General features: G+C 50.6%; 1 protein-coding gene across 7 annotated transcripts in view; it reads left to right on the plus strand.

The window, feature by feature from the left end:
• The window catches only part of ARMH3 (armadillo like helical domain containing 3), a 105,534-nt gene extending 85,267 nt beyond the window's left edge, over positions 1–20,267 (plus strand). For 5 of the 7 annotated variants that reach the window (XM_046943103.1, XM_015288786.4, XM_015288787.4 and 2 more), the window contains 2 exons: positions 13,504–13,620; positions 18,367–20,267. In XM_046943103.1, the coding sequence (XP_046799059.1) occupies positions 13,504–13,620; positions 18,367–18,459 (210 nt within the window). In that variant the 3' untranslated portion in view covers positions 18,460–20,267. Of the gene's footprint in view, positions 1–13,503; positions 13,621–17,191; positions 17,263–18,366 lie in introns of all 7 variants that reach the window. The other 2 variants (XM_040702516.1, XR_005860638.1) reach the window with 2 other exon arrangements.
• The last annotated feature ends 2,774 nt before the right edge of the window (positions 20,268–23,041 follow it).

The following is a 23,041-nucleotide window of genomic DNA, read 5'->3' on the forward strand; positions in this document are numbered from 1 at the left end:
GTTGCATCAGTGTTAGTTGTAATGTAGGAAGCCCTGCGTGGAAGCAGGGCTTAGTTAGGATGGCTTCTGGCAGTAGGAGAAGCACGGAAATTCTTCTGTTACATCCTTAACGTTTGGAGTACAGGATAGTTTCTTGCAGAATTATATCTAAGAACGTTGTTTCCAGTAGCCCCTGCCACGCTCTAGTCTGCTGCTTGGAAGCTTGGAAACTTTGCTGCTAAGCTTAGCTGTGTGCAGAGCCCACTAAGGAAAATCTGAGCTCAAGGCACAGAGATGATGACTGCTCTGTGCAGTGACATCTGATGTCAGCAAAGGACGTGACCTATTCCTGGTATTGTGATTTAGCACTGGGAGCAGGTCAAGCTGCTGCTGTGATATGTTAGCCAGCTGTTTTGGGGGGAAGCTTTGGCTTTGGGAACATCTGCACAATCTTTTGCAGACCAAAATGAGCCATTCTGCCCATGTTCTGAGCTGTCTCAGAGCCTGTGAGTGTGTTTAACGCAGCGAAGAGGCAGAAGTAATATCATTGTGGTGCTACTGCAAGAATCTGTCCCCTTGGGCAGTGCTATCAGCTCCCCACTGGTTGTATTTCCTTAGCAGCATCTGGGAAGTGAAAGTACTCAAGGTAACCACACCGTTCTCAGCTGCCACTGAGACACCAATCTTTCTGTTCTTTAATTTCTTATTTCCAGACTTTCTTTTCTGGAAATATTTGCACCAATAACCGATGCTCCTGAAAGCCAATGATTTGATGGAAGCATCTCACTACAGACTCTTAATTCTTTCCTCATTTATAAGGATGTGCTTTTCTATTTTAAGTGATGGACCTATTTAATTACAGTACCACCTACAAGCCGCTTTGTAGGCATAGAAAGAAAACAGGGCTGTCGCTGGGCTAAAACTCCCCTTTTTGGAATAAAAAGAGCTGCCGTGATGCCTCATCTCAGCCTTCTTTGCAGACACCTGAGCATATGACACACTTTTTGCAGGAGAGAATATTAACGTGATGTGAACATAATTCCTTCAGCTGATGACAGCTTCGCATCATCCAGTTCTTGCTGAGCTTTCCACTCTCAGTAGTGCCCAGAGGGATAATATTCCAGGACTGCTTGAGGTGTGTCTGTCATTATTTAATATGTTGATGTTTCAGAAGTAGGACTTGGTGATGCCGGGGCTGGGCAGTTCGTGTCATACCAAACATAAAGAAGTCAGTTGCTATCACAGGGGCTGCTGAGCAGCCTGCCCCAGTTGCCCATCAGGAGCTCCGTGAAGCCAAACCAGCAGCCTGTGGTCTTGTCTTATCTGCTTTGCTGGCCGGAGGCATCATCTGGTCTTTCATCCTCACCCAGAAGCCTTTCACCTGAGTGAAGTATGGTTTGAAGACGGAGGTAATGGTTCTCTTGGGAGGCTTGGGTTGAAGTACCGTGCTCTTTGTACATAAACTCATAACTCAGCATGACCTCAGCTTACAAATGTCAGGGAGAGCTTTTTTTGGAAAAGGTCAGGTTGAGATGCTTGAAGGAAAACGACTGCTTGTTTCAGTCCTGCTCTTTGTTTAATAAGTGAGCAATGCAAGAATTTCACAAGTCAGATCTGTTTGGGGAGTAGGAGCATTTTATTTTGGTGGCATTCCTCTTTAAAAATGGGAGGAAAACCACATGCGTGCACTCTTGCAGAAAGCCTTACATTTCCAGCTCTCGGGAGGGCTGTGTCTTACAAAGCAAATCCAGACTGAGGTGCGCTCGCCTCATTGCCAGCATTCTTACCCGGCTGTGCCCAGCTGCTCACAGCCTGCTGCAGCTTCTTCTGCCCCCTCTCTGGTTATAGGTGGGAACAGATGCTGCAGAAATGGTCTACAACGTGTTTGAGATCACACCTATCCTCTGTTGCCGGCTCGTGGAAGAGCTGGTCGGACCGTTCCGATGCTGAGTGCCACTCTGGCAGAGGCTTTTGGTGCCTCCTGGGGCAGTGGTGAGTGATGTTTCACCTCACAGCCTTCTCGTACTCTGCACAGCTCCTGCTGTTTGTTCTCTTCTCTCTGGGCATGGGATTACTGTTCTGCCGCACTGTTTGGCCTGGATTTTCCTCTGCCCTCGTTTCTTCCGTGAGAGGCCGTGTGCCATCATGGTGCTGACAGCGCACACATTTGAGAGGATTCCTTCACATGTGCCTCTTACAGCATTTTACAGTCCTCACTTCTTCGACATGAGATGGTAGAATATAAAGTAGGTCACTTTCTTTCCTTCCTGTTTTTCTCAGTTCTGCAGCTCTTGTGATCTTTGAGTTCTTTCTGAGTGTCAGACGGTTCTGGAGACTTACGTGACAGGGAGAGCTCAGTGGTCCCCTGACGTCTCAGTAGTCGTCTTCGGATTGGGCCTTAGCAGACCACTAGACCCTCTTTCTTCTTGTCCTTAGCATCCCTCTTGAATACCCTGTTAATTAGTGCCCTTGACGTGTTTTTGAGAGATGAGAAGGAAGAACAGTGACAGCTTTCCCAACACACAGCCATCGCTGGCTGCTGTGATGCATGCTGTGGCTGCTGCCAGGCCTGCCCTCCTGTTCAGACTGAGCTGATTGTAGCTGGCAGTTGTCGTCTAGAAGCAGTAAACCAAGTGAACAGCTCCACTTATTACCATTTATAAACATGCATCAAACAGAAGCTCTAGGCACAGCCACCAGTCAGTCCTTAAAAGGCATATGGAAGGAACTGGGTATTGCCAGGGTCAGACTGCTGCATGTTTACATCAGAATCCAACACCTTCTTGTACCTGCATTTTTCAGCTGACCAGCCTTCTTGCATTTTTTTCACGCAGACCAAGAGGACAGAAGCATTGGAGTTAAATTATAGCACTGTGTCAGTGAACCTTGCTGTTCTGAGTGGTGCTCAGAACTGTGAGGTCAGGAGCCCATTGAATGCAGAGGTGTGCACCCCTTTGGCTTCTGTCCCTTGGCTCTCAGCAGGATAAACATGGCACCACTGTCTTCTTTGTTAACCCAAGGTGACAATAGACCTTTGTGCTTTGCCTCACCTTAGAGGTGCAGACTCAGCTCCTGTAGAACTTTTCTGACATGCAAGATGGAGATGCAGAGGGATCTGCTCCAAAGCTTCCACACGAGCTGCCCCCGGTGATGCTGAGCTCCTCAATGGGCTGCTCAGCAGACATGCCTGGTTAGGCAGGAAAAATCACACTTGTATTAGCATAAGGTGCGATTTCTTAAGAAATTTGCAAAGCAAGCATGAAATCCTCTTTAAATAGAGTCAAAACTTCATATGCAAGAATAATATCAAGAGGGCAACGCGGCAGCAATTTGGGAGGAGCAGGATTTAAGATTCTCATTAAAACAAAAATAGTTGTGCAAATAAACCCACGAGCTGATGCAGTACAAATTAGCAGTTTTAAAACCTGGAGAAAAAGCAGCAGAGTTATTAATCCCTGAACCGAAGCCCCCTAAGTCCTTTCAGTGAGTGACTTCTGCTTGTCGTCTAATCCCTTTGAAACGTGGAGAACAGTCCCAGAGTTGTTCTCTGCCACGTAGTAAGAGGAAATTAACCGGCGAGCAAAAGAAATTGATTAATTGGCAGCAGAAAGGAGCTGTGTATGCACTGTATCTAATTGCTTTTTATTTTTGTGTCATCTTCCAACTTGTTGGAAGACGCAGGTTTGTGGGTTGCATATGCAAAAATATGCTTAAAAATAATTCACTGAGGCTTTGAACCTTCGGTTTCAAAGATCGTTGTGAGCATTGCCATATATTGCTTTGGACAGCCTCTAATGGGGACGTTGCTCAGCCAAGCTGAATTTTATGCAGCAGAAATTCGAGCTGAAATTGAACACACCTCAGAATCACGGAGTAAATCAAATCTCATTTCCTTGCTTGCAGAGAACGTGGGCTGTGTGGGCTTTCTTCCTCCTCCTCCTCCTTCTCAGCAATTTTTATCCTGCCAGGTCAGAGCTACCTTTTCCTTATGAGAAATACCGAGTGGCTTCCCTGAGCCTTATTCAAAAACCCATCAGAGCTAATAGCTTTGAAAATGTTTGATGTCCAAGAGGCACTTGGGAGCGCTAAATCCTCACAAAGGGATTTTTAGGCCGTAGAACAATGATGTCCTCCGAGCGCTGCAGAAATTACTGTGGAGCTGATATTTCCATTACTGATCCTGGAGATACGTATCCAGATATATGGCAAAGGAGAAACTGAGAGAGAAGCCTTGGTGATCAACTCCTCGTTCCCAGGTGAGAGTAGCATCACTCCTGGCTAAGCCTTCAGTAGTGCTGTGCAAATACATCCCGTCTTTGTGCTTTTTGATTGAGAGGACAGTTAATTCTGCAGGTTGCCACTCTGTGTACTCAACAGCTCAGCTTGAGGATTCTACAGCCAAAAGTGCTTCACAAGAGAAGCATACGCTTTGTCCTCCTCATCCTTGGGAGAGAACGGCTTCGGTGCCAGCACAAGTCACCTTTTGCCTTGAGCATCAAAGGTGGGCATGGAGCCAACACAATCATCTTATCTGGCTTATTAGCAATTAACCTTCCCTTTGTCGTGTGTTCTTTCTGTCCACCCAGCAGCCAAACCCCAGCAGAGGTAGCGCGGTCGCTCTCATCGAGGTGTGATGCCTCATTTCAGCCTCTGCTCAGCCACACCTTCTGAAGGTGTTTGTCCTCTGTGGTGTCTTGGGGTGGCTGCTGGGGGCACCTGTATTGGGAGAGAGCTGGTGCTGGAGCACTAGTGCGTTTGGTGATTGTAAGAACAAACGTTGCAGGGATAAAAGTTCCCAGGCACGCAAGCCCTTCTGGTCCTCCTATCTTTGGATTGCAAGATGCCACTTTAGCATGGCAGGAATCCTTCTAGAGACATAACTATTGTTCCTGGTTGCCTCTGTTAGGTATAAGGAGAAATGACTAGAAGTAACGGGGAGTCAGCAACTTTCAGTGCCTTTGTGTTTGTTTCAAAGGACGCATACAGGTTTCTTTCCCTGAGAAGGACAGTGACAGGCAGCACACGGTTCATTTTTGAACAATCTGACCTGTTTTCTGTGTATGGTCCGTGCCCAAAACTCTGCTCCCCCTCAGATTCCACTTGCTGACAACTGTCCTCCACCACATCTCCATTTCAGTCAAGCGTCTCAGCCCACTAAGCTCAGCATCTCGCAAGGCCTGCCCTTGCAAGTGATGCTCTTGGATAGCAGCCTCTGTGTTTCCAGCTGTCTCGCTAGCCTTTCAAATGCTCTTTCCAAATTAACTTAGTAATCAACTTTAAGCAGCTCTGTGATTTTTTTAATTATTATTTTTTCTACAGGCGAAAGACCTTTTTTCTGGTGGCCATGAACGCTTCCAAGCGTAAACGGTCTCATTCTCTTTCAGCTCTGGTCATTGCCCAGATGGAGTTTGAGATGGATTACACATTCCAACAGCACAAAAGGGGGTAATTTAACAAATTAAAACGTCAACAAGCTTTTCTCTTTCAGCACGTCATATCAGAAGTGATTTGGTTCTCTTACTTCTGTTGTCATCAGAGATGTTCTTCTTTCCTTTTATCCCAGCTGTGCATTGGAGATTAGAGTAAGGTCCAGGAGTCAGTTGGGACTGATTTGATCCTGTCTCCTCTGTGGGGATCTCAATGCTCTCATAACTCTTTAAAACTTGCACAGTTGCAGTCTCAGTTCCTAGGGAGCAGCCACGTGTTCTTCCTCAGCCCTTCTCAGCTACTCCTGGTATCGTTTGTGCACCCCATCATTCAGCACCGTCAGTGCTTGCGTCCCAAACTCACTTCTAAGTTGTGTGTTAGGGTGCCTTAATTTGGAAGTGAGTTTGTTTGAAGGAAGAATTGTAGGCTCTGTGTTGCAGCTCAGGTAGCCTGCACTTAAATGAACTCAAACCACTTTTGGAACTGCAGCCTTAGACAGGATTTTCTGTTTATGTGGATCATCCAGCAGTTTTACAGCTGTCTGTTCCAATTCCAGACCTGCAAAGACATCCGTAGCTAAAACTTTCCTATGGATTGAGTCACACACCGACTTCGGAGCACTGCCCACCTGTCCCTATTAGCTAGCTTCCCTAGCGTCCTGCTACAACAGTGTTTGTCCTTAGGGCCAAAGGTGCCATTCATAGCTAACAACTGATTACAGTTCTATTTCTTTTGGGCCATTTCTTTAGTGGGAATTGTTTCAGATTGAGTTTATAAGGCTCTTAGAGCCTCGAAGCTGTAGGAAGGTCTTCTAGATGCTGCCATGCAGGGAAAGACTGTGGGAATCATTCCGCTAAGTCTGACAACGTTGGCTGAAGGCTCCACAGTCATCAGGAAGGCAAGCAGGGGACTAGAAAGTATGAGAGAACAAAAATCAAGATAAAATAGCAGTGTGTTGCCACTTTATAAGGCTTCGATAATCCATGTTTTAAATGTTGAACATTGATTCAAGCACCTTTGTTTCAGAAAAGATGGTGTAGAACTGTGATATAGTCCAAGTACCATAATGCTTCAACCCAGCACAGCACCACAGCCATTTGCTCACTGCCCCCTGCAAGGGATGGGGGAGAGAACTGGGAACAAAATACAACTCGTGGGTTGAGGTAAACATGTGCTCATCTGATGTCTTGGCTGTCCACACTTCTTACTTGCTTTCTAAGGTTGTGGTTTTCCCCATCTTAAAATGGACTTGTTTGTTCTCCATTTGTGGTCAGCTTCCAACCCAAGTCATTCTAAGTCTACTTAGTTCTGTCTTTGAGGTTAAATTGAGTGGCAAGGGTGGTGTTTCTTCCTTTGCACACCTTGACTCCCGAGCCAACCATCTTCTGGGAACTCTTAATTTCTTTGCTAGGAACCAACTTCCTTATCTGCCTCTTTTCTCCTGGTGCACACCAGGCGTGCTGTTATCACCTCATCAAGGCAGTCTGAACCCAGAGCTGTGTATTTCCATTTCAGAATTTGCCAGGATGCTTTCTGCCCACAATGCCTGGAAAGGTTTTATCTCTGACCTTTTCCTAAAAACTTCAGCTGCTGTTTTCTGGCTTCCTGTAGCTGTCTTTGATTTCTGTAACGGCTGTGTGTGTCCTGGCTTTTCAGGTCGACGGGAGCAGCAGCCCACAGCTTACATCCTTAGGAACTGTTTTAAACTTTTATCTTGTTTTGGGCAGCAGGGTTGCTGACCTTACTTGGTTGGCTAACTGGTACGTTGGAAAGCTGCTGCCGACTGTTTTCTCTCTATGTTCAGGGAGACAAAATCTTTCTTCTTCTTTTAGAGGTAGCAGCAGTGAGTGTACACAAATCACAGTATTCATTTGCAGAATGCTGGCTGGCCAGCTAGGCTGAACAGGTAGTGTGCACAGCGAGCATAAGGATGCTGCTCTTCTTGTTTTGGTGACAGCAGTTGATTTACTGCTGTGCTAGAATGCAGCTGGTGGATAAAAGCTTCTCCTGGAACAGCCCATCACTTTTCAGCACTTAAGTTAATTGTGAGCTCAATGGGGAAATAAAAAAATTAACGGTCCAGTCCATAGCTATCTGCAGTGCATTTGGAGCCTTGGCAGAATTGCAAGTGCTCTCACATACGTAGCAGTGAGGAGCGTTTTCATAAATGCCACCAGCTGGAGAGAAGGGTTCAACAACTTCAAAATGGGCTGTAGCTCCAAAATAGCAGACCCGATCCATCTCAGGGTTTTATGCTCCTGCCATCATCCTGTCTGCTGCCTGCCTTCCTCACAAAGCTTCTAACAGCAGGGAAGTTGTGGGATCCCCTTCCTCTGCTTCCTGGCAGATCTCCCCATCTGGGTATGAAGGTCTGCTCTGGAGGGTGTTTGTTTTATTAACTGATAATTTTAAAAATAGTTGGTGTGGTTATATTTTGATCTTTTCCTCTGCCTGGAATTTGGGAACGCCAGCGTTGTGCAGTACATGGATGGTCATCCTTGTGGCAGAAATGCACCATACCTGTTTTCTTCCCTTGAACGACACACAGGAGCTTGGCATGGAGACTTCCTAGTGGAGCTGGGTGATGGTTTGGCTTTGGGTGTTCATGAGGCCAGATCCTCCATTGATTTTATCCGATACTGTTTAACAGTGGGAAGAGACTCACTGACCCAAGCAGTCTGGAAATGACAGCTTTCAGAAATATCCCAGTAAAGTTGAATGCCTTCTGGCTTCTGATAGGTGGTGATTTGGAAACCTTTGTGGAGCAGATCACTCTTGTCCGAAAGCGGGATGCAATTTCTGCTAGCAGCACTGGGAGAACAGCAGTTATTTCTGAGTCAGTGCATCAATTATTTATCCTTCAAAGAGGCACCTGGTGGGCAGAGGAGGAAAGAATGCCACCAACGCTCCCACTCCATGGATGGAAACTGTCAACTTTTTAGGCTTGTGCCTTTAAAGATCTCAGATATTTGTATGATCACTGGAAAAAAAGTCTGAGCTGCAGAAAATCTGAGCCCAACAGAATGGCTGAGTGCTGAGATAGGGGCAAAAGGGGATGTGAAGTGTCCTTCGTTGATGTTGCAGGGTAAAATAAAAATAATCTCTTACCTACTATCAAAACCTTTTGCCTTGTGTAGGGAAGTGGCAAAGCCTGGATTTCAGTACTGCAAGTTCAGATGGATGAAAGCAGCTCTCAGAAAGGATCTGGGCCGTGGGGAGTTGTGTTTGGCTGGGCCCGGTGTGGTGCAGCACACAGCAGATCTAGCAGCAATGGCCAGGAGTGATCACCAGCGATGAAGGATCAAATCTGACACACAAAGATGTAACTCCCAGGCTCCTTGCCACAGAGTGCCCTTTTGGGCAGCTGAGTACACCTCTGCAGACCTTTCCCCCTCCAGTAACCTCTTGTGTGTTAGTCCTGCACTGGTGCAGCCCTTTTTCATACTTCAGAGGAGAAATTTGGCCGTGATTGCTATCGCTTAACCATTTGGGTTAGTGAATTTGTTTTTTCTCTTTCCAGCAATTTTTCCTGCCCTCAGGTTAAACAAGGCTGTTGCTTTCTCCTCTGAGAGCGAGAGCTTGTGTGCTGCTGGGGGCTGTGTTCCACCTCTGTGCAGCCCCGGGCTCTCAGCCAGCAGCAGGAGAGGGCTGGAGGTCCTTCCCTTGCACGTAGTGCAGGCAGCAGGTGCTTGGAGCAGGGTATGTGAGGCACAGGAATAGCAATGGCAACGTGTTGTGTTTTTTGTACATGCACGGTGTGACAGCTTGCATCTCGTGCCCATATCTTCCTTTCCCACTGCATTCATCAGACCTACTCCGCATCCGCAGATGTGTGCTGTACACAGGAATCTGAATTGTGACTGTCATAGCAACACCCTCCTCCTCTTCCTCTTAGCATTCAGGAACATGGGATTAAGACTCATGGCTTGATTAGCTTGGGGGTGAGGGGTGATGGTGGAACACCAGCACTGCATTTAGCTCCAGAAGAGCTGCAAAGGTAAGGTAGTGCTGGGGCAGAGAGAGCTCCGTGCTGCTGCTTGTCCCAGGATGGGTGAATGGGAGCTGCTTCCTGCACACCCGGGTTGTGCTGGCAGCCTGAGCGGATCCTCTCTGAGCTTGGCTCAGGTGGAAGGGGAGAGGAGCTGAGTGCAGCAGGGGTCTGGGCAGAGTCTGTTGGGAAATGTGGCAGCTGTGTGTTTGTTTTTATTTAACTTCTAATTATTTCGTTATCTGCTTTATCTTTGGCACTTCTGGGGATTAATTCTAGCAGAGACTCCAGCCTGCATCAGCAACTTCTGAGTTGCTCTGTGAGAAGTGTGATGCCATTTGGAAAAAAAAAAAAATCATTTTCCATATTAATTAGAAGCTACTATTGTAAAACGTATGTCAATTATCTAGCACTTTGTTATGGAGAGGCAATAGCCTCTTTGTAGCCCAGGTGGCAGCAGCCTTTTCATTACAGTGAGGTATGTTGCTATTCAGTTGGATTCACTATAGAGCAATGCTTGGGGACCGTGAGCTGTGTGTGCAGCTTAGTGTGGGGAGAAGGTTTGTACTGAATCTGGTGGAAAGAAACCAGTTGGAGGACTCCAGTATAAAATGCACATCAGGCTTTTAATGGAACAGGAAACCCTAATGTCTCTCTTAGCCTCCTTCCTGTGAGCTGAAGGGACAGCCTGCAGGGGTGTGCTCATGGTGTTTTGGAGGTGGGATTGTGCTAATTCCCTCTGTGATGCTCACTCCATCACAGAGAGGACAGGAGGTTTGCTTGTTTGTACCCCTTTCCTTGATCCCTATGCTGTATCCCCGCAGTAGCATTGCTGAGGGATGCTCCGTGCTCCAGCGTGGGACAGCTGGCACAGAAACACAGCTGCTCCGTCCTTGAGAGCCTCACCGAGCCCATCCTTGTGAGCTTTCTGGTCTTGCTTAATGCAAGGTCACTCAGTTGGTTTCTTTCCAATCAGGTTTGTGCCGTGGTAGCTAATGACCATCTTGCAGGTACAGCGAGGCTCTAGCAAGGTGCTGGCACCGCTGGCTGATGGCGTTCTCGTCTTCTGTGCTGATTGCAAACACTGTGCAGAGACCTTGCTTTCTTCTTCCTTCTATTTTTACTCTGTTTTTCTGTCATTATTTGCTTCTCAGAGCCTGCACGCTGCCAGGTTTGCTGCTGGGTGGCGCAAATTGGCATTCCCTAATTTTGCATTGCACCAAGTCAGTACAGTTGCAGATGATGTAAGTTTCTGCAGGTTAAAGAGTTACTGATCAGTGAAGAGTGCCGTGCATCTTGCTTTGCTGCTGGCTGTGTTCTCCTGGGCAGGACAGGGATGGGATGCTCTTTGGTTGTTTGTACTTCACTGCCTTCTCCCAGGTAACCAGCAGTAGGATGATAGGGAATGGCCTTATGTTGTGCCAGGGGAAGTTCATGTTGCATGTGGGGAAGGCAGAGTGGTGAGGGATTGCACAGGCTGCCCAGGGAGGTGGTGGGGTGCTTAGGAAAAGGGTAGGCTTAGGGACGTGCTTATTGGGCGTGGTGAGGATGGGCTGACAGTTGGACTCGGAGGATCTCAGTGGTCTTTTCCAACCTTAATGATTCTATGACTCTGTGATCTCAGTTCTGATGTTTTCTGCTCTTCCATGGAGACTTCTAAGGAAAGCGGCTTGGGCAGGATCTTGGAAGAGAAATGCGTCACGCTCGAAGTTAAATTCTCCTGGGTCTTTTGTACTGGAGGAAGGCATAGATAAAGGTCTTGCACATTTAAGTCACAAGGACACCCTTGCAGTAGTTTTCCTGAGCAGAAGTCAAAGCAGGTGTAAAAAGGGCAAAGGATGCCAGCTCAGGATGTTGTCACACGGAGGATGTGAGTATCTGTCATCTGTGCAGAATGCTGATGCCTTTCAAACCTTCATGTTAGATGTTCTTAATACCTTCTGCTGCAATCTTTAACCTCTCTTCTGTCTAGCAGCTGCATCTTAAAGAGCAGATGGAATTGTCTTGAGGATGGCAGGTCCTAATCTCAGTAACAGCTCCTATCCATTACACAGAGTATAAGTGAAATGATCTGTGAGTGGGTTTATCTCAGATCCCACATAGCATTTTTTCTCTGCAGCAGCAAGAAAGGGAAATGATCAGGCAGTGAAGAGAAGCTGTTTATTTTTAACTTACCCTTTCCTTTTAAGTTCTATTTCATAATTAAAAAAAAGATAAGACATGGAAACCGATGACTGTTCACAGCTAAAGGGGTAAGCTGATCTCAAGTTCACTGCGGGGATCATGATAAGGAATGAATAACACGGCAGGGCTTGGGGTCTCTTACTCCTTCCCTGTCCTACTGGAGCAGCACACGGAGTTGTGGGCTGCCTTTCAGAGGTGGCACAGGAGGGCTGATTTACAGGGTGCTGCTTACAAGGCTCACTGCTGCCTCCAGTGAACTACAGCTTTCAGACAGGACTGCTCCCCCGTGGCATGCTCATCTTGGTCAATTTGGCTTCCTCCGAGTGACAGGAGGACAGCCCTCTGATTCATGCCAGCTGCTGGATGCTTTGTTGCTCAGAAGGTGCACTGCACTTCTGATCTCTATCCCTAGCGGGTAGTTGTACCCTAAAGTAAATCATTCCTGTACCTAGAGCTCTGTCTTCCATCATTGCTCTTGGCTCTGTGTTTTTTTTTCTCCCAACTTCTGCACGCAGCAGTAAGAGGGCCAGACTGAATTTGGAGATGGCTGTTACTGCAAAGAGTTCTTTCTTTGCCAGTGGAGCTGACAAACAGAATTAGGAAACGAGCCCTCCCGGAGAGGCGGCTGCATGCTCTTGCAGCAGCAGGGCACTGACAGGCTGTTCTGAGATAACCTCACAGAACACTGATTCCTTCCTCTGACTTGGCTCTGCAGTGCTGGAGGGCAGCTGAGCTGTGAAAAGAGTGCCGTGGGACCATCTCACCAGGCAACCGCTTCTGAGTCCCTTTTTTATGGCCAGTCCTGATTTGGGTGATGTCCTTTGAGTTCTGCCTTAATGGGAACCTTGCACTTAGCCTGCGTGGGACAGGGTACTCTTCTTTTGCACTTTACACCCTATGTCATGCTGGTCGCTGCATGTAATGCAAACTTTAGGTGTCGATATTCGGTGCTTCCGTTTAGCTCTGAGATTGAAAGGTAACAGCCTAGGAAGGAAATTCTTGTGTTTAAGAGAACTGTTTCAAGCATACATTTTACCCAGGAGTACTGAGCTCCTGGTATATGGTTCCTGGTAGGAAGATTATTGCCACTTACTATCTCACATATGCTTTGAGGAATGCATTTGTCCAAGCAGTGCTTTGAAGCTAAAAAGCATTGTGGGAGTCCCTCTTGTTGTCCCCGAGTTAGGAGAGCAAATAGTTCATTAGGGCAGAGGTGTGTAACTACGAATTTGCAGTGCTGGGAGCAGAGTAAGGCAGCAGTGTTAAGCTGTGATTTGGCTGCAGCGACTGCAAGCAACAAAAAGGTATCTCCTGGGCAGGAAAACCTGGATGTGCAGCTCCACTTGTTCCTAATGCCAGAATTCATTGCAGACTTGGTCTTACCTTAGTGTCTACCAGGTTTGTTCCCATCAGCAGAGAAGTACGGTGCTCAGTATGGAGGCTGACCCGAGCCACTGTAGAAGCCAACATTTAAGCAGATTGTGAGTTGTAATTAGCAAGCAAGTGGTGTGCTGGCAAAACTAGCACTGTGAGGAGCTAGGGGTCAGGCAAGCTTCTGTTTGCATAGTGCCTCCTGTGTTACGTTGGTGTGCAGGTAGTAATTAGCTGCTTAACTTAATGAGATCATATCTACATCTCCTGTGATGTAATTGCGTCTGGGAAACTGCTGCTGCCATAGTCAGAGGCTCGTCCACTATTCTTGTGAAAGCAGAAATTCTGTAAGTTGGAGGACTGTTCCTTACTGGCATTAGGAGTATTTTCGTGCCCACCTCCGTTTTATTAGTCACGTGCCAAATATTGACTGTTAAAGCCATTTATGTTGCAAAAACAGGTGCCAGAGATGTGATCTAGCACAGCCTTGTTCCTCCTCTGCTAAGGCATCTGCAGCTGCTGATTCTTGTGCTGTATGTGACTGTCTTTGGCAGGTTCTGGAAGTGGTGCGCTCCAACTACGACACGCTGACGCTGAAGCTGCAGGATGGACTGGATCAGTACGAGCGCTACTCTGAGCAGCATAAGGAGGCTGCTTTCTTCAAAGAGCTGGTAAGCTGCAGAATCAACAGCTCTGTTCTGAAGCTTTTGCTTATGGACTGAGCAGGGCCGTTCGGGGTATAGCTGAGCGGCCCAATCACTCCATTGGGGGCTGCACCCAAAGGTGGGGTGAGGAGTAAATGCTGTGCGTCGGCTGATCTGAAACCATGGAGCTCCCTGCCCTGCAGCATATGGCCAGGGAGGAACCACCAGGCTGTTCAGGCCAGCAGATAGTCTCTGTTCCTTCTCTGTGTGGGGATCTAACGTGCTTCGTGGTGATGAGTGTGCACGTTGGAAGAGCTGACTGCTCCCACCTTGATTTTATTGCATAGAGCACGAGTCTTTTTGCTGTTAGTGTGGCTGCACACTGTGGGGCTGAGCAGCACGTGATGCTGGTCACACAGCTGCCTGCACAGGCTTTCCTCCATCGCTCCCAAAAGCAGGTTCCCAGGGAAGGAAAGCAACAGCATTCTCTAGAAACATCTCCTCCTGCTAGAGGAGAGAACTAATGGTAGGAAGCACCACGAGGAGCAATTCACTGAAGACAAAACAGCATCCCTATAATGTGGGCTGGTGTTTTTCAGCAGGCCAATTTGCTCACCCTGCTGCAGGGAGCTGCATTACGGTTGTTGGGTCAGGGCGTTTTCCCATCCAGCAGAGCCAGTGTTTTTGTAGCAGCCGGTAGCCCTGAGGAAAGCCTGGTTTTCCCTCGCTTTTAAATGGTTAGGACTGGAGCGAGAGGAGCGGTCTCTGACTGGCAGCTCTCTCCACCAGTTTGAGGAGTGATTGTCTCTTCCAGCTCTGTCCGCTGATTGATGAGTAAGTGACGCCAGCCCACTCCATCACGAGCCTGCATGAGGCTGGGAGCGTTACGCCTCCTTCTGTCTACTCTGCTCCAGAGCAGGGATGCCTGAGTCGCTTTTGATCCCTTATGCAGCACGCTATTTAACCTTTTAATGTTTTTTAGGTCGTTTCGTTACTAACCACTGAGTTGGGGTATGGGCAAAAGCCGTTTCTGACCACTTTCATGTTTTTCTTTGCTGCTTTCTGCCTGTTCTTTTCTCCTGCCCTGCTGTTTGACACCATATCCAGAATGCACGCAAGGAAATGTGACCGTAACCTCCCTATAACAGGCTGCTGTACCCTGGCAATAGAACACATCCATGTTTCTGCTGTCATCTGCTCTGTCCCAGGGGTTCCTACCCTCCTCAGCCAGCTTCTCCTTCCCCAGCCTCTCAGCCACGTGCTTCCTGCGTGCCCCACTTTCCATCTGGCCTGGCAGGAGCTCTGGCTGATGGTGCTGATTGATTAAAATGACACTCTCAGCTCTCAGATCATCGCAGCTACAAAACGGTGTGGCTGATTTTTTTTTTTCCTCGTAGCCCCTTTTTAGTGTATGTGTGATTCCTCCAAATTATGTATCATTTAAGAATCTGTTTAACGTAATCCAGACCCCCCTTCTGAAAATTACCAGTCCAGCCACCCCTGGGACCTTCTCAAGAGCAAGTGATGCCTGAATAATTACTGTCTAAATGTGCTGATTGACCCAGTTGTGAAACAGTTTAATCCACACTTCTCTCAATGCCCTGAGAATTGGGACCCTATTAAAGGTTTTCTTACTCACAGCTACAGAAAATCCCCTGCTTTCCATTAAGCTGTTCCCTCAGCACAGCAGGAAATCAACGTGATAGCTTATGATTTGTCTTCAGCAAACCCGGCTCTCCTCCCGTCCTCCACGCTGCTTTTCCTCTACGTGCACAGAAATGGATGGCTTTATTAATTGTTCTCACAGCTGATGGAAAAGGCCCTGCCCTGCCCTCCCCAAATCCTCTTCAGACTGGAGAGGTGGCTTCCTTTTACTTCAGCTTCTGGTTGTTGCTGGTGTGGTGCTGGATGACATCCCCACGCCCGGTGTGCTGCGTTTTGCTGCTGAGACTGCAGGACTTCATGGAGGGGGAAAAGTGATGTGCATTTGTTTTGTGACCCCCCCTACCAAAGCAGCAGGGCTGCTGGTTTCCAGTACAGTTCCTGAGCTCACGCTGGTATCATCCTGTCTTCCTAAACAGGATTTGTTTGCAAATAACTCCTTCCAGGTTCTGCCTGGTTTTCTTGTCGCCGTCTCTAACTGCGGGATTGCGTTAAAGCAAACCCTGCTCGGTGGGGATTGACATGCAGGAGCCATTTTCCTCTTCAGCCTTCTTTTCATCTCTCTTTGCTCCCATTAAGTGGGTGAGCAGAAACTTCCCCAGGCCATTCTCTGGGCTCCTTTATGCTTAGAAATCTTGTTCTCGCTCCTCTGACGTGCTTTGCTAATGCACTGCTTCACTGCTCTGGCTTTGCCTCCGTGCTGCTCTTTCTCTCTAATCCCAGAGAAAAATCTGCTTTCTTCTCCCATTCCCTTTTCAAAGAAGTTTTCAAAGGCCTGCAGCGTTGTGGAAGGAGATGTGCAGTGTTTGTATCAGCCGGGTTTTCTGGCCTGGTGTGCCGTCTTTGAGGACCCAGAGGAAGGAAGTTAGGAGGCTCTCTAACTATTTCTTCTTCTTTTTCTTTGAACGCCTGGGATGGCATTTGAGGTCCGTGCTGCTCTGATAGAGTGAACGGGGTGGATGTGGGCTTCTGGACCCTCACCTTGCAGCTGCAGCAATGCGTAGGAAGACATTCAGCATCTTTATCTTTGCTCGCTGTCTGCAGCTGGATGGGCTTCAGCAGAGTCTCAAAATAGTCTGATTAGGGATTGATTTCTGCAGGGGAAATTACACTAATTTGACTTTTAATTAGATATAGCAGTCAGTGTAAACCTTCCTCCCATTGTACAAATCTCTTAAGAGCTGCTTGTTGATTGGAAACAGGTTTAATTGATGGAACTTGCTACAAGATAGGAGTATCTGTACAGTGTTGCACAAATCCAGCTGTAATGACCCAAACTAGAACTGAATAATGTTTTCCTCTCACGGTTATTGCCTCCCATTCATTCATCCTTTCCTCTGCTCTTTGTTCTCCGAGTGATGCATTTCATGCATGTCCCATTTCTCCAAAGTCTGTGGGTTAAATGAGATCCAAGCTACTAATAGAGAGAAAACAATTTCAAAAGCTCTTCAGCGTGCTCTATATAGAAGCAGGAGAGGACACACACGCTGCTTTTATTTCCTTGCAGAACGAATGTTACAGCTCTGAGCTTACTTTCTGAGGCTGGTATCAGCCCTGCTGAAGAGATGTGGCAGCTCCCACGCCAGCAGCCTGCTGCTGCTTCAGAAGTGCTCCTGGGAGTACCCTCATGGCTGGAGCAGCTCGACCAGCCTGCGGGAGGCTCCTGAAGTTCCTCCTTGCTGCAGGCAGACACCTGGCTGCTGGCTGCTCTTCCAACCCAGATGAGGAATAAGCTCCAGCTCCCTGTGCTGAGCCTCGGTGCTGGAGATGATTCGATTTAGCTTTAATTTGAGCTATTCTTACCTTTAGAGCCGGTCGGCTCAGAGCTACTTGCTGTCTTGGAGCAGAAGGAACGCTGGGCGGAGATCTGCAGAGATGTCAGGGTCATTTTGTGTGTCGTTATCCCGTCTGCTTCTCTCCCTAATTTGTGCTAAAGCAGATCCAGGTCTATCTCAACTACCTTTGGCCAAAGTTGGAGTAAGCTTCTCTTGAAACCTGGAGCTCTCTGTAAGTGAAAACCCCAGCTGTCCATTCCCTTGCTTCACGTCCCGCAGGGTTAACAGTATTTCCTCTTTTCCAGTGTAAATCTTTTGTCTTAAATTAAGCTGAATATTTCTTGCCCCATCCCTGGGGAGCCAGGAAGGTATTACTCACTGTTCTCTTCCTGACCTCATTTTACATATTGGAGAGTGTTTGCTCTGTTCCTCCTAAACCTTCTCTTTGCAGACTAAATAGGCTTAATTTCTTCTGCTCTGCCCCATAGCTACAATTTCTGCTAAGCCTCGTGCTCTCATCGTTTGTCACTCCAGCTTCTCCGCTGCCTCACCCTCCTTACAGACTTGTATGTGTATGTGAATTCGGTGCCTCCTACAGCTGATGCTTGCCCCAGCAGCAGCTCCTGAAGCCAGGGGCTGTTTCTGCTTGTTCCTGCTCTAGTTGGGGTGCACAGAAATGCTTCTGGCCAGAATAAGGATGCTGACTTACACTACTTGCTGCATCTTTCTGCCCTTCCTCTTTCCCCATCCCATCCCCCCAGGGCTGCAGGAGGGGCCCTCACCAGTATAAACTCCTCTTCCAGCCCCCGGTGTGGGATCCCTTATTCTGCTTCTATTTATTTCATCCCCCAGTGCTTTTAAAAAGCACAAAGCACTAACCAGGTCAGCAACAACCTTGTTATCACAGGCTCCAAGTCTCTGGGAACTGTAATCCCGTTGTTTGGATGAGCTCGTGTCAGTTTTGCTTTCTGTCACTGCTGCACGGGCGCTGACACAGATGATGTTTGACTCTGTATTCTCGTTGCCGAGTGCAGCTGAGACGGAGCCCGGTCTGGGGCAGGCGCTCAGGGATGGGAGCTGCTGTGCCACGGGGCTGCCCACCTCTTCCTGTAGGCTGTGGGGGTGGCCACAAGTTGGGCATCGTTAAGGGGGGGAAGATGCGTCCTCAGAGACAGCTGGCCATTCGGCATCAAGTTCAGGGCGCTCAGCAGAGAACTGGCTGCAGCAAGTCCTCTAGAGCTATCACGGTTTCATGCTGAGCTGTGTCAAAGTTGCTGTGCTTCCTGGGAGCCCAAAAGCCTCCCTTGGCTAAAACGCCTTGCTTTGTCTCCATCAGGTTCGGTCCATCAGCATCAACGTGAGGAAGAACCTTGCTTTCAACACGCTGAGCCAGGAGCTCCTGCTGAAGGAATTCTCCACCATCTCTTGAAGCAGAGGCGCAGCCGCTGCACAGGGCTGACCAGAGATGGGCCCGGCTGGGCAGGGACACCCATCTGCAGCCTTCCGCCTGCAGAATGGACTGCACTTCTTCCAGAGGAGAGCCTTGCTGCTGTGTGTTTGATCCCAAAGGCATTTGTTTCAATGGGACTGTGGCTGAGGAGAGGTGGTCGGCCTACGGAGGAGGAGGAAGCAATTCTGTACGGTGCCAGGGGGGTGGGCGGCTGTTTCTGTGAAGCAGCAGTGGGAGATGCCCTCCGCAGCCTCAGGGAGGATGTACTGGGGGCCTTCGTAGCAGAGGCAGGGAGAGCTCACGACCAAACAATAAAGTCACTCCGGCTGTGTGAGGCAGTGCTGGGTGGAGGTTGCTCATCTGTTCTGCAGGAAGGTTCTCCGAGCCCTGACAGCTCTTTGGATCAACCATCCCTCCTGCACCGTAGGTCAGATCCACTGCCGTCCTGCTGGGAAATGTGGGGGGATGTAAAACGAATTCCCGGGAGAGCAGGGCCCGGTCACTGCTGGTTTCAGATGTCGGAAAGCGTTGCTTGAACCAAGCCATCAAATCACTGAGGAAGGAGAGGTCTGGTTGAGCAGACAGGCAGGACGTTGGCCACCAAAGTGAGCGCTGTGTAACTGGAGGCCGGCTCCGGTTGGGGTCACCGCTGCTTCCAGCAGCCCAGCACATCTCTGCTGCTTGTAGGTTTGAGGGAGATTTTTAGATGTTCCACTCCCATGGGGCAGAGGACGGGCTGACTCCCTCCCCACTCCCCTTGCTGCCCATCAGAGACTGCATTGTGACAATCCTCTTCCTCACAGGAACGTCTGCCTTGCCCACGTTTGCAAGCGCGTGGTGAGCTTCCTGAGCTGACAAGTCCTCTGTTTTTACTTGTGTGTAGCTTGCGGCTACTGCAGTTAAAACACAGCTGCAGAAGTAGTTAATTCACTTTCTAGCTCGCCCTCCTGTTTCCCCTAAGCAGCCTGCAGCAAACTTCCAGGAGAAGAGCTCCAGGACGGTGCTCAGGGCCACAGGGGGCCTTTCTGCTCCCTGTGTCGGAGGTGCCCAGGGAGGGCAGAGCCCGGGCTGAGCTCCGTGTCAGGCTGCCAACTCAGGGATGTGCAGCATAAACACCTTCTCCCTGTCGGTGCGTTTTCAGCTCCCAGCAGTGCTGTTAGGACCTGACTCTGTAGGTTGAACTGAAGAAGTTATTTGCATCCCAGATCTGCCTTTTTTATTTCCCCTAGAAAATGAGAAGGAAGAAACAAGTGCCTCGCCCTGCTCTTGGTTGGAGTGCTGTGGGTGACGTCACGCTCATTCTCTGCCGGTTTTAGGCAATGTTTATTCATGTCAACGTGCACCAATTTAACGTTTCTTCTTTACCTGCCATGAGCACGGGGACCTAAAGCCACGTCCTTGGCTGCAGAGCCTGCCAGGCGCCGTGTTTTCCCTGGGAGCGTCAGCTTCTCCCCGCAGAGGCCGCATGCTGCAGCGTGGGGCTGTCTGGCATCTGTCAGCTGAGCCAGATCCCTACCTGCTGCTGTGCCCTGCGAGTGTGTGCGTGTCAGCGGGAAGGCGCTCATTTCTCCACTGGCAAAGGGGTAGGAACGACCTCCGTCTCCCCCGCGCCGCCCCCTTGCTGCAATGAACCCGGGCTGTGAGCGGGAGCAGCTCTCGAGGTTGTCCCATCCAGAGGCTGAGCTGGGAAGGCTGCCACGCACGTCCCGTTGTCACGCTGTCACCGCCCCGAGCACTGTAAATGGCTGTACATCTGTACCTGGAGCTCAATAAATAGCGGAGCCCTGCCTGTGTGCTGTGTGCGGCCTTTGTCACCATAGGGAGAGCTGGGGGTGGCCCCGTGCCCAGCGGGTGGCGTTGGCGGCCAGAGGGGTCGTGGAGGAGCCCCTCGGAGCTGAGCAGAAAGCCGTGGAGCTCCAACGTCCTGCCAAGGGCTGACTTGTGACCCCAAGGCTTTCCCGTGTCCCATCTGCACCACTGAGTGTATTTTATTATACCTAATTCATAACCCGGGCTATTATTGGAAGAGCTGTTTCTGAGGCTTGGCGAATGTGGGGAGAAATCGGATTCCTGCCTTTAAATTAGGCTGCCGCTGCAGGGAAACAAATAACTTACAGAGTAATGACCAAGTTCTGTAGGAGAAAAATGGAGTTGGAGCTAAACTTTGGAGGGAGGTATTAAAAATTGATTTGCAAGTGCTACTGTGATTCTTGGTATCAACCCTTCCTTCGTGGCTCATACAGGTCCCATTTTTCAAGCCAAGCTGAGAGAGAGGCGGCTCTCAGAGGGGGATCCTCCCCATCCTGCTCGGTGGGCTGCTTTTTGGTAAGCTGAAAGGGAAGTGGTAACGTTAGGGAGCTTGGGGCACTCCGGTGGGCAGGGTGCAGTGGGCCTTTCCCATGGGCCACGCAGTGAGTGAGCATCGTAGGTGGGGCTCACATCGCCTGCTGTCCTACCGCTGCCCACCTTGCTGCAGGACTCTGCCCGGCTCTGTGGCTGATGGAGCGCATGCTGGGCTCTGCTCGGCGGCCTCTGCTCTCCCGTGCTGTCCCTCCAGGGCTAATTGAATCACGGGGCTGGAAATTGAATCCAATTGAATAGATTAAATGAGCCGGGTTTGCCGCTCGCTCGCTGCACCACGGCTCTGAGCCCCGCCAGGCGCTGCTGGGCCCAGGAGCTCCTGGAGTCCCACGGAGGGACGGGGAGGCTGTGTGCTGTGGGCAGCCCTGGGCTGTGCTCTGCAGTGTGCGCTCTCCGGTGCAGGAGAGCCTTCAGCCCTCGCCATGACGTGCAGCCCCACCACGTCCTGGAGCCAGTGGTGCCGGGCACCGTCACCAAACTGGGATTCATGGCACGAGCTGAGAGGGGATGGCTATTGATGGACACTGTTAATGGTATTTTAAAGCCTCGTGATTTAGATCACTCGGCAATTACATCTCTGTTTGAAATTTCCTAAAGATAGGATCAGACTCCGCGCCCTGCTCTCTGCTTTTCCAATCGAATTAATGGGGATGGAGATATGCAGTTAGACAAGGCGAAGGCTGGCAGGGCAGATCGATGCCTCGTGGTTACCTAATGAAGTGTTAGACTACGCCTTCCTCCCTCCCCGTACCCCATGGCGCTGTGATGGCTGATCCCAGTGGGCTGCTGGGGTGAGAGCTCCCGTGGCCTTCCTGGGTTTGCTGTCCTGTTTTTGGGCCGTGCACACGGGAGCGGCTCAGGATGAGGGCTTGGTGTTGAGCCTGGGATTTTTGGTGGGGTCTGTGGGAATGGATGCTGCCAGCAGCTGCCGAGCGTCCCCAGGGGTCGCTGCTCCCAGCCCTGCGCTCATCCCCTCTCCCCGACTCCAGGGAAAGCTGTGCTGGCCGCACGCTGCACCGCCACAGCCATCCCCATGGAGCAATGTGAACGCGGTGCTGCTATCCCTTATCTAAGCGCTGCTGACAGGCGACCGATGGGCCACCCAGAGAATGCACCTTGTGCCTGGCCCGACTGGTGCTCCCGTGCTGCGGGAGCGCCGAGCGGGGATAAAAATAGCCGCGTTCGCCTCCCATCGGGCCGGGGATGGCGGAAGACGACCGCTCCCCCACGCGGTGCCGCTGGGCCGGCCGCTCCCGCAGCGCTGACCCCGGGCTGCTGGAGCCCGTGGGGTGCAGCTGGCAGCGCTCCCTTCGTGGCACCCCCGGGGTGCGGGCGGTCCCCGGGCCTGCCGGGCGCGGCGCTGCGGGACCCGCAGGTGGGGCGGGCGGAGGCGGCCCGGGGGTTCCTCTCCGGCTCTGTGGCCGCGGGGAGGGAGCGTGTTTCCCCGGCAGCTCTCCGAGCGTTTCTCCGCCGCGTTTTCTTCGCTAAATGGCTCTTATTTTTAGACGCAGGCAGTTGCTAAGCATCGCTGCCTCGCTGAGGCGGCTGCTTTCGTGGCTTGACACCAAAGCACGCTGACAACACGCGGCCCTCCCTCCCTCCCTCCGGGCTGCTCCGTGTTCCCTCCCCGCCCCGCGGTCCCCACGGGCCGCGACGGGTGCGGGGATCGGGGCGGGATGCTCTGCCCTCCGTCTCCGTGCAGGAAGCGGGGCACGCGGGGCGGCACACGCTGGCAGATGCGCCCAGGCCGCGCTCGTGGCACGGGGCACCGCTGCGCCGCGGGGTCTTCGCAGCACTGTCAGCGTCCCCCGAACGGGTTCGGACACGGCTGGCGGAGGATAACCGGGGGCAGCAGCGGAACCGAGTGTGGCCGTGGGGCCGTGGGACGCCCTCCCTGCGCCCCTGGGGGCCGCCTGTCCCCGTGCTGCCGCTTTGCTCCGTCTGTGGGGTTGCGGTGGGGGGGGAGATCTTGGGGCAGATCGTGTCGGGGATGGGGACGGCGGAGGCGCCGGTGGGCTCGGGCCGCCCTCACCGTGCCTTCGCGGTGCGTCGGCCGTGACTGCCCCGCTGCCCGGCTGCAGTCCGGCTTCTCCGCCAGACGGTGCATCCCCCAGGGCTCCACCTTCCCTACCGGGGGTCCCAAGGAGGGGGCTGGGGGTGCCCACAGCGGTGTGCAGTGCTCTGCTCTCCCCCAGCTGCC

The sequence above is a fragment of the Gallus gallus genome, chromosome 6 (genome assembly GCF_016699485.2).
Source record: "Gallus gallus isolate bGalGal1 chromosome 6, bGalGal1.mat.broiler.GRCg7b, whole genome shotgun sequence".
Lineage (NCBI taxonomy): Eukaryota > Metazoa > Chordata > Aves > Galliformes > Phasianidae > Gallus > Gallus gallus.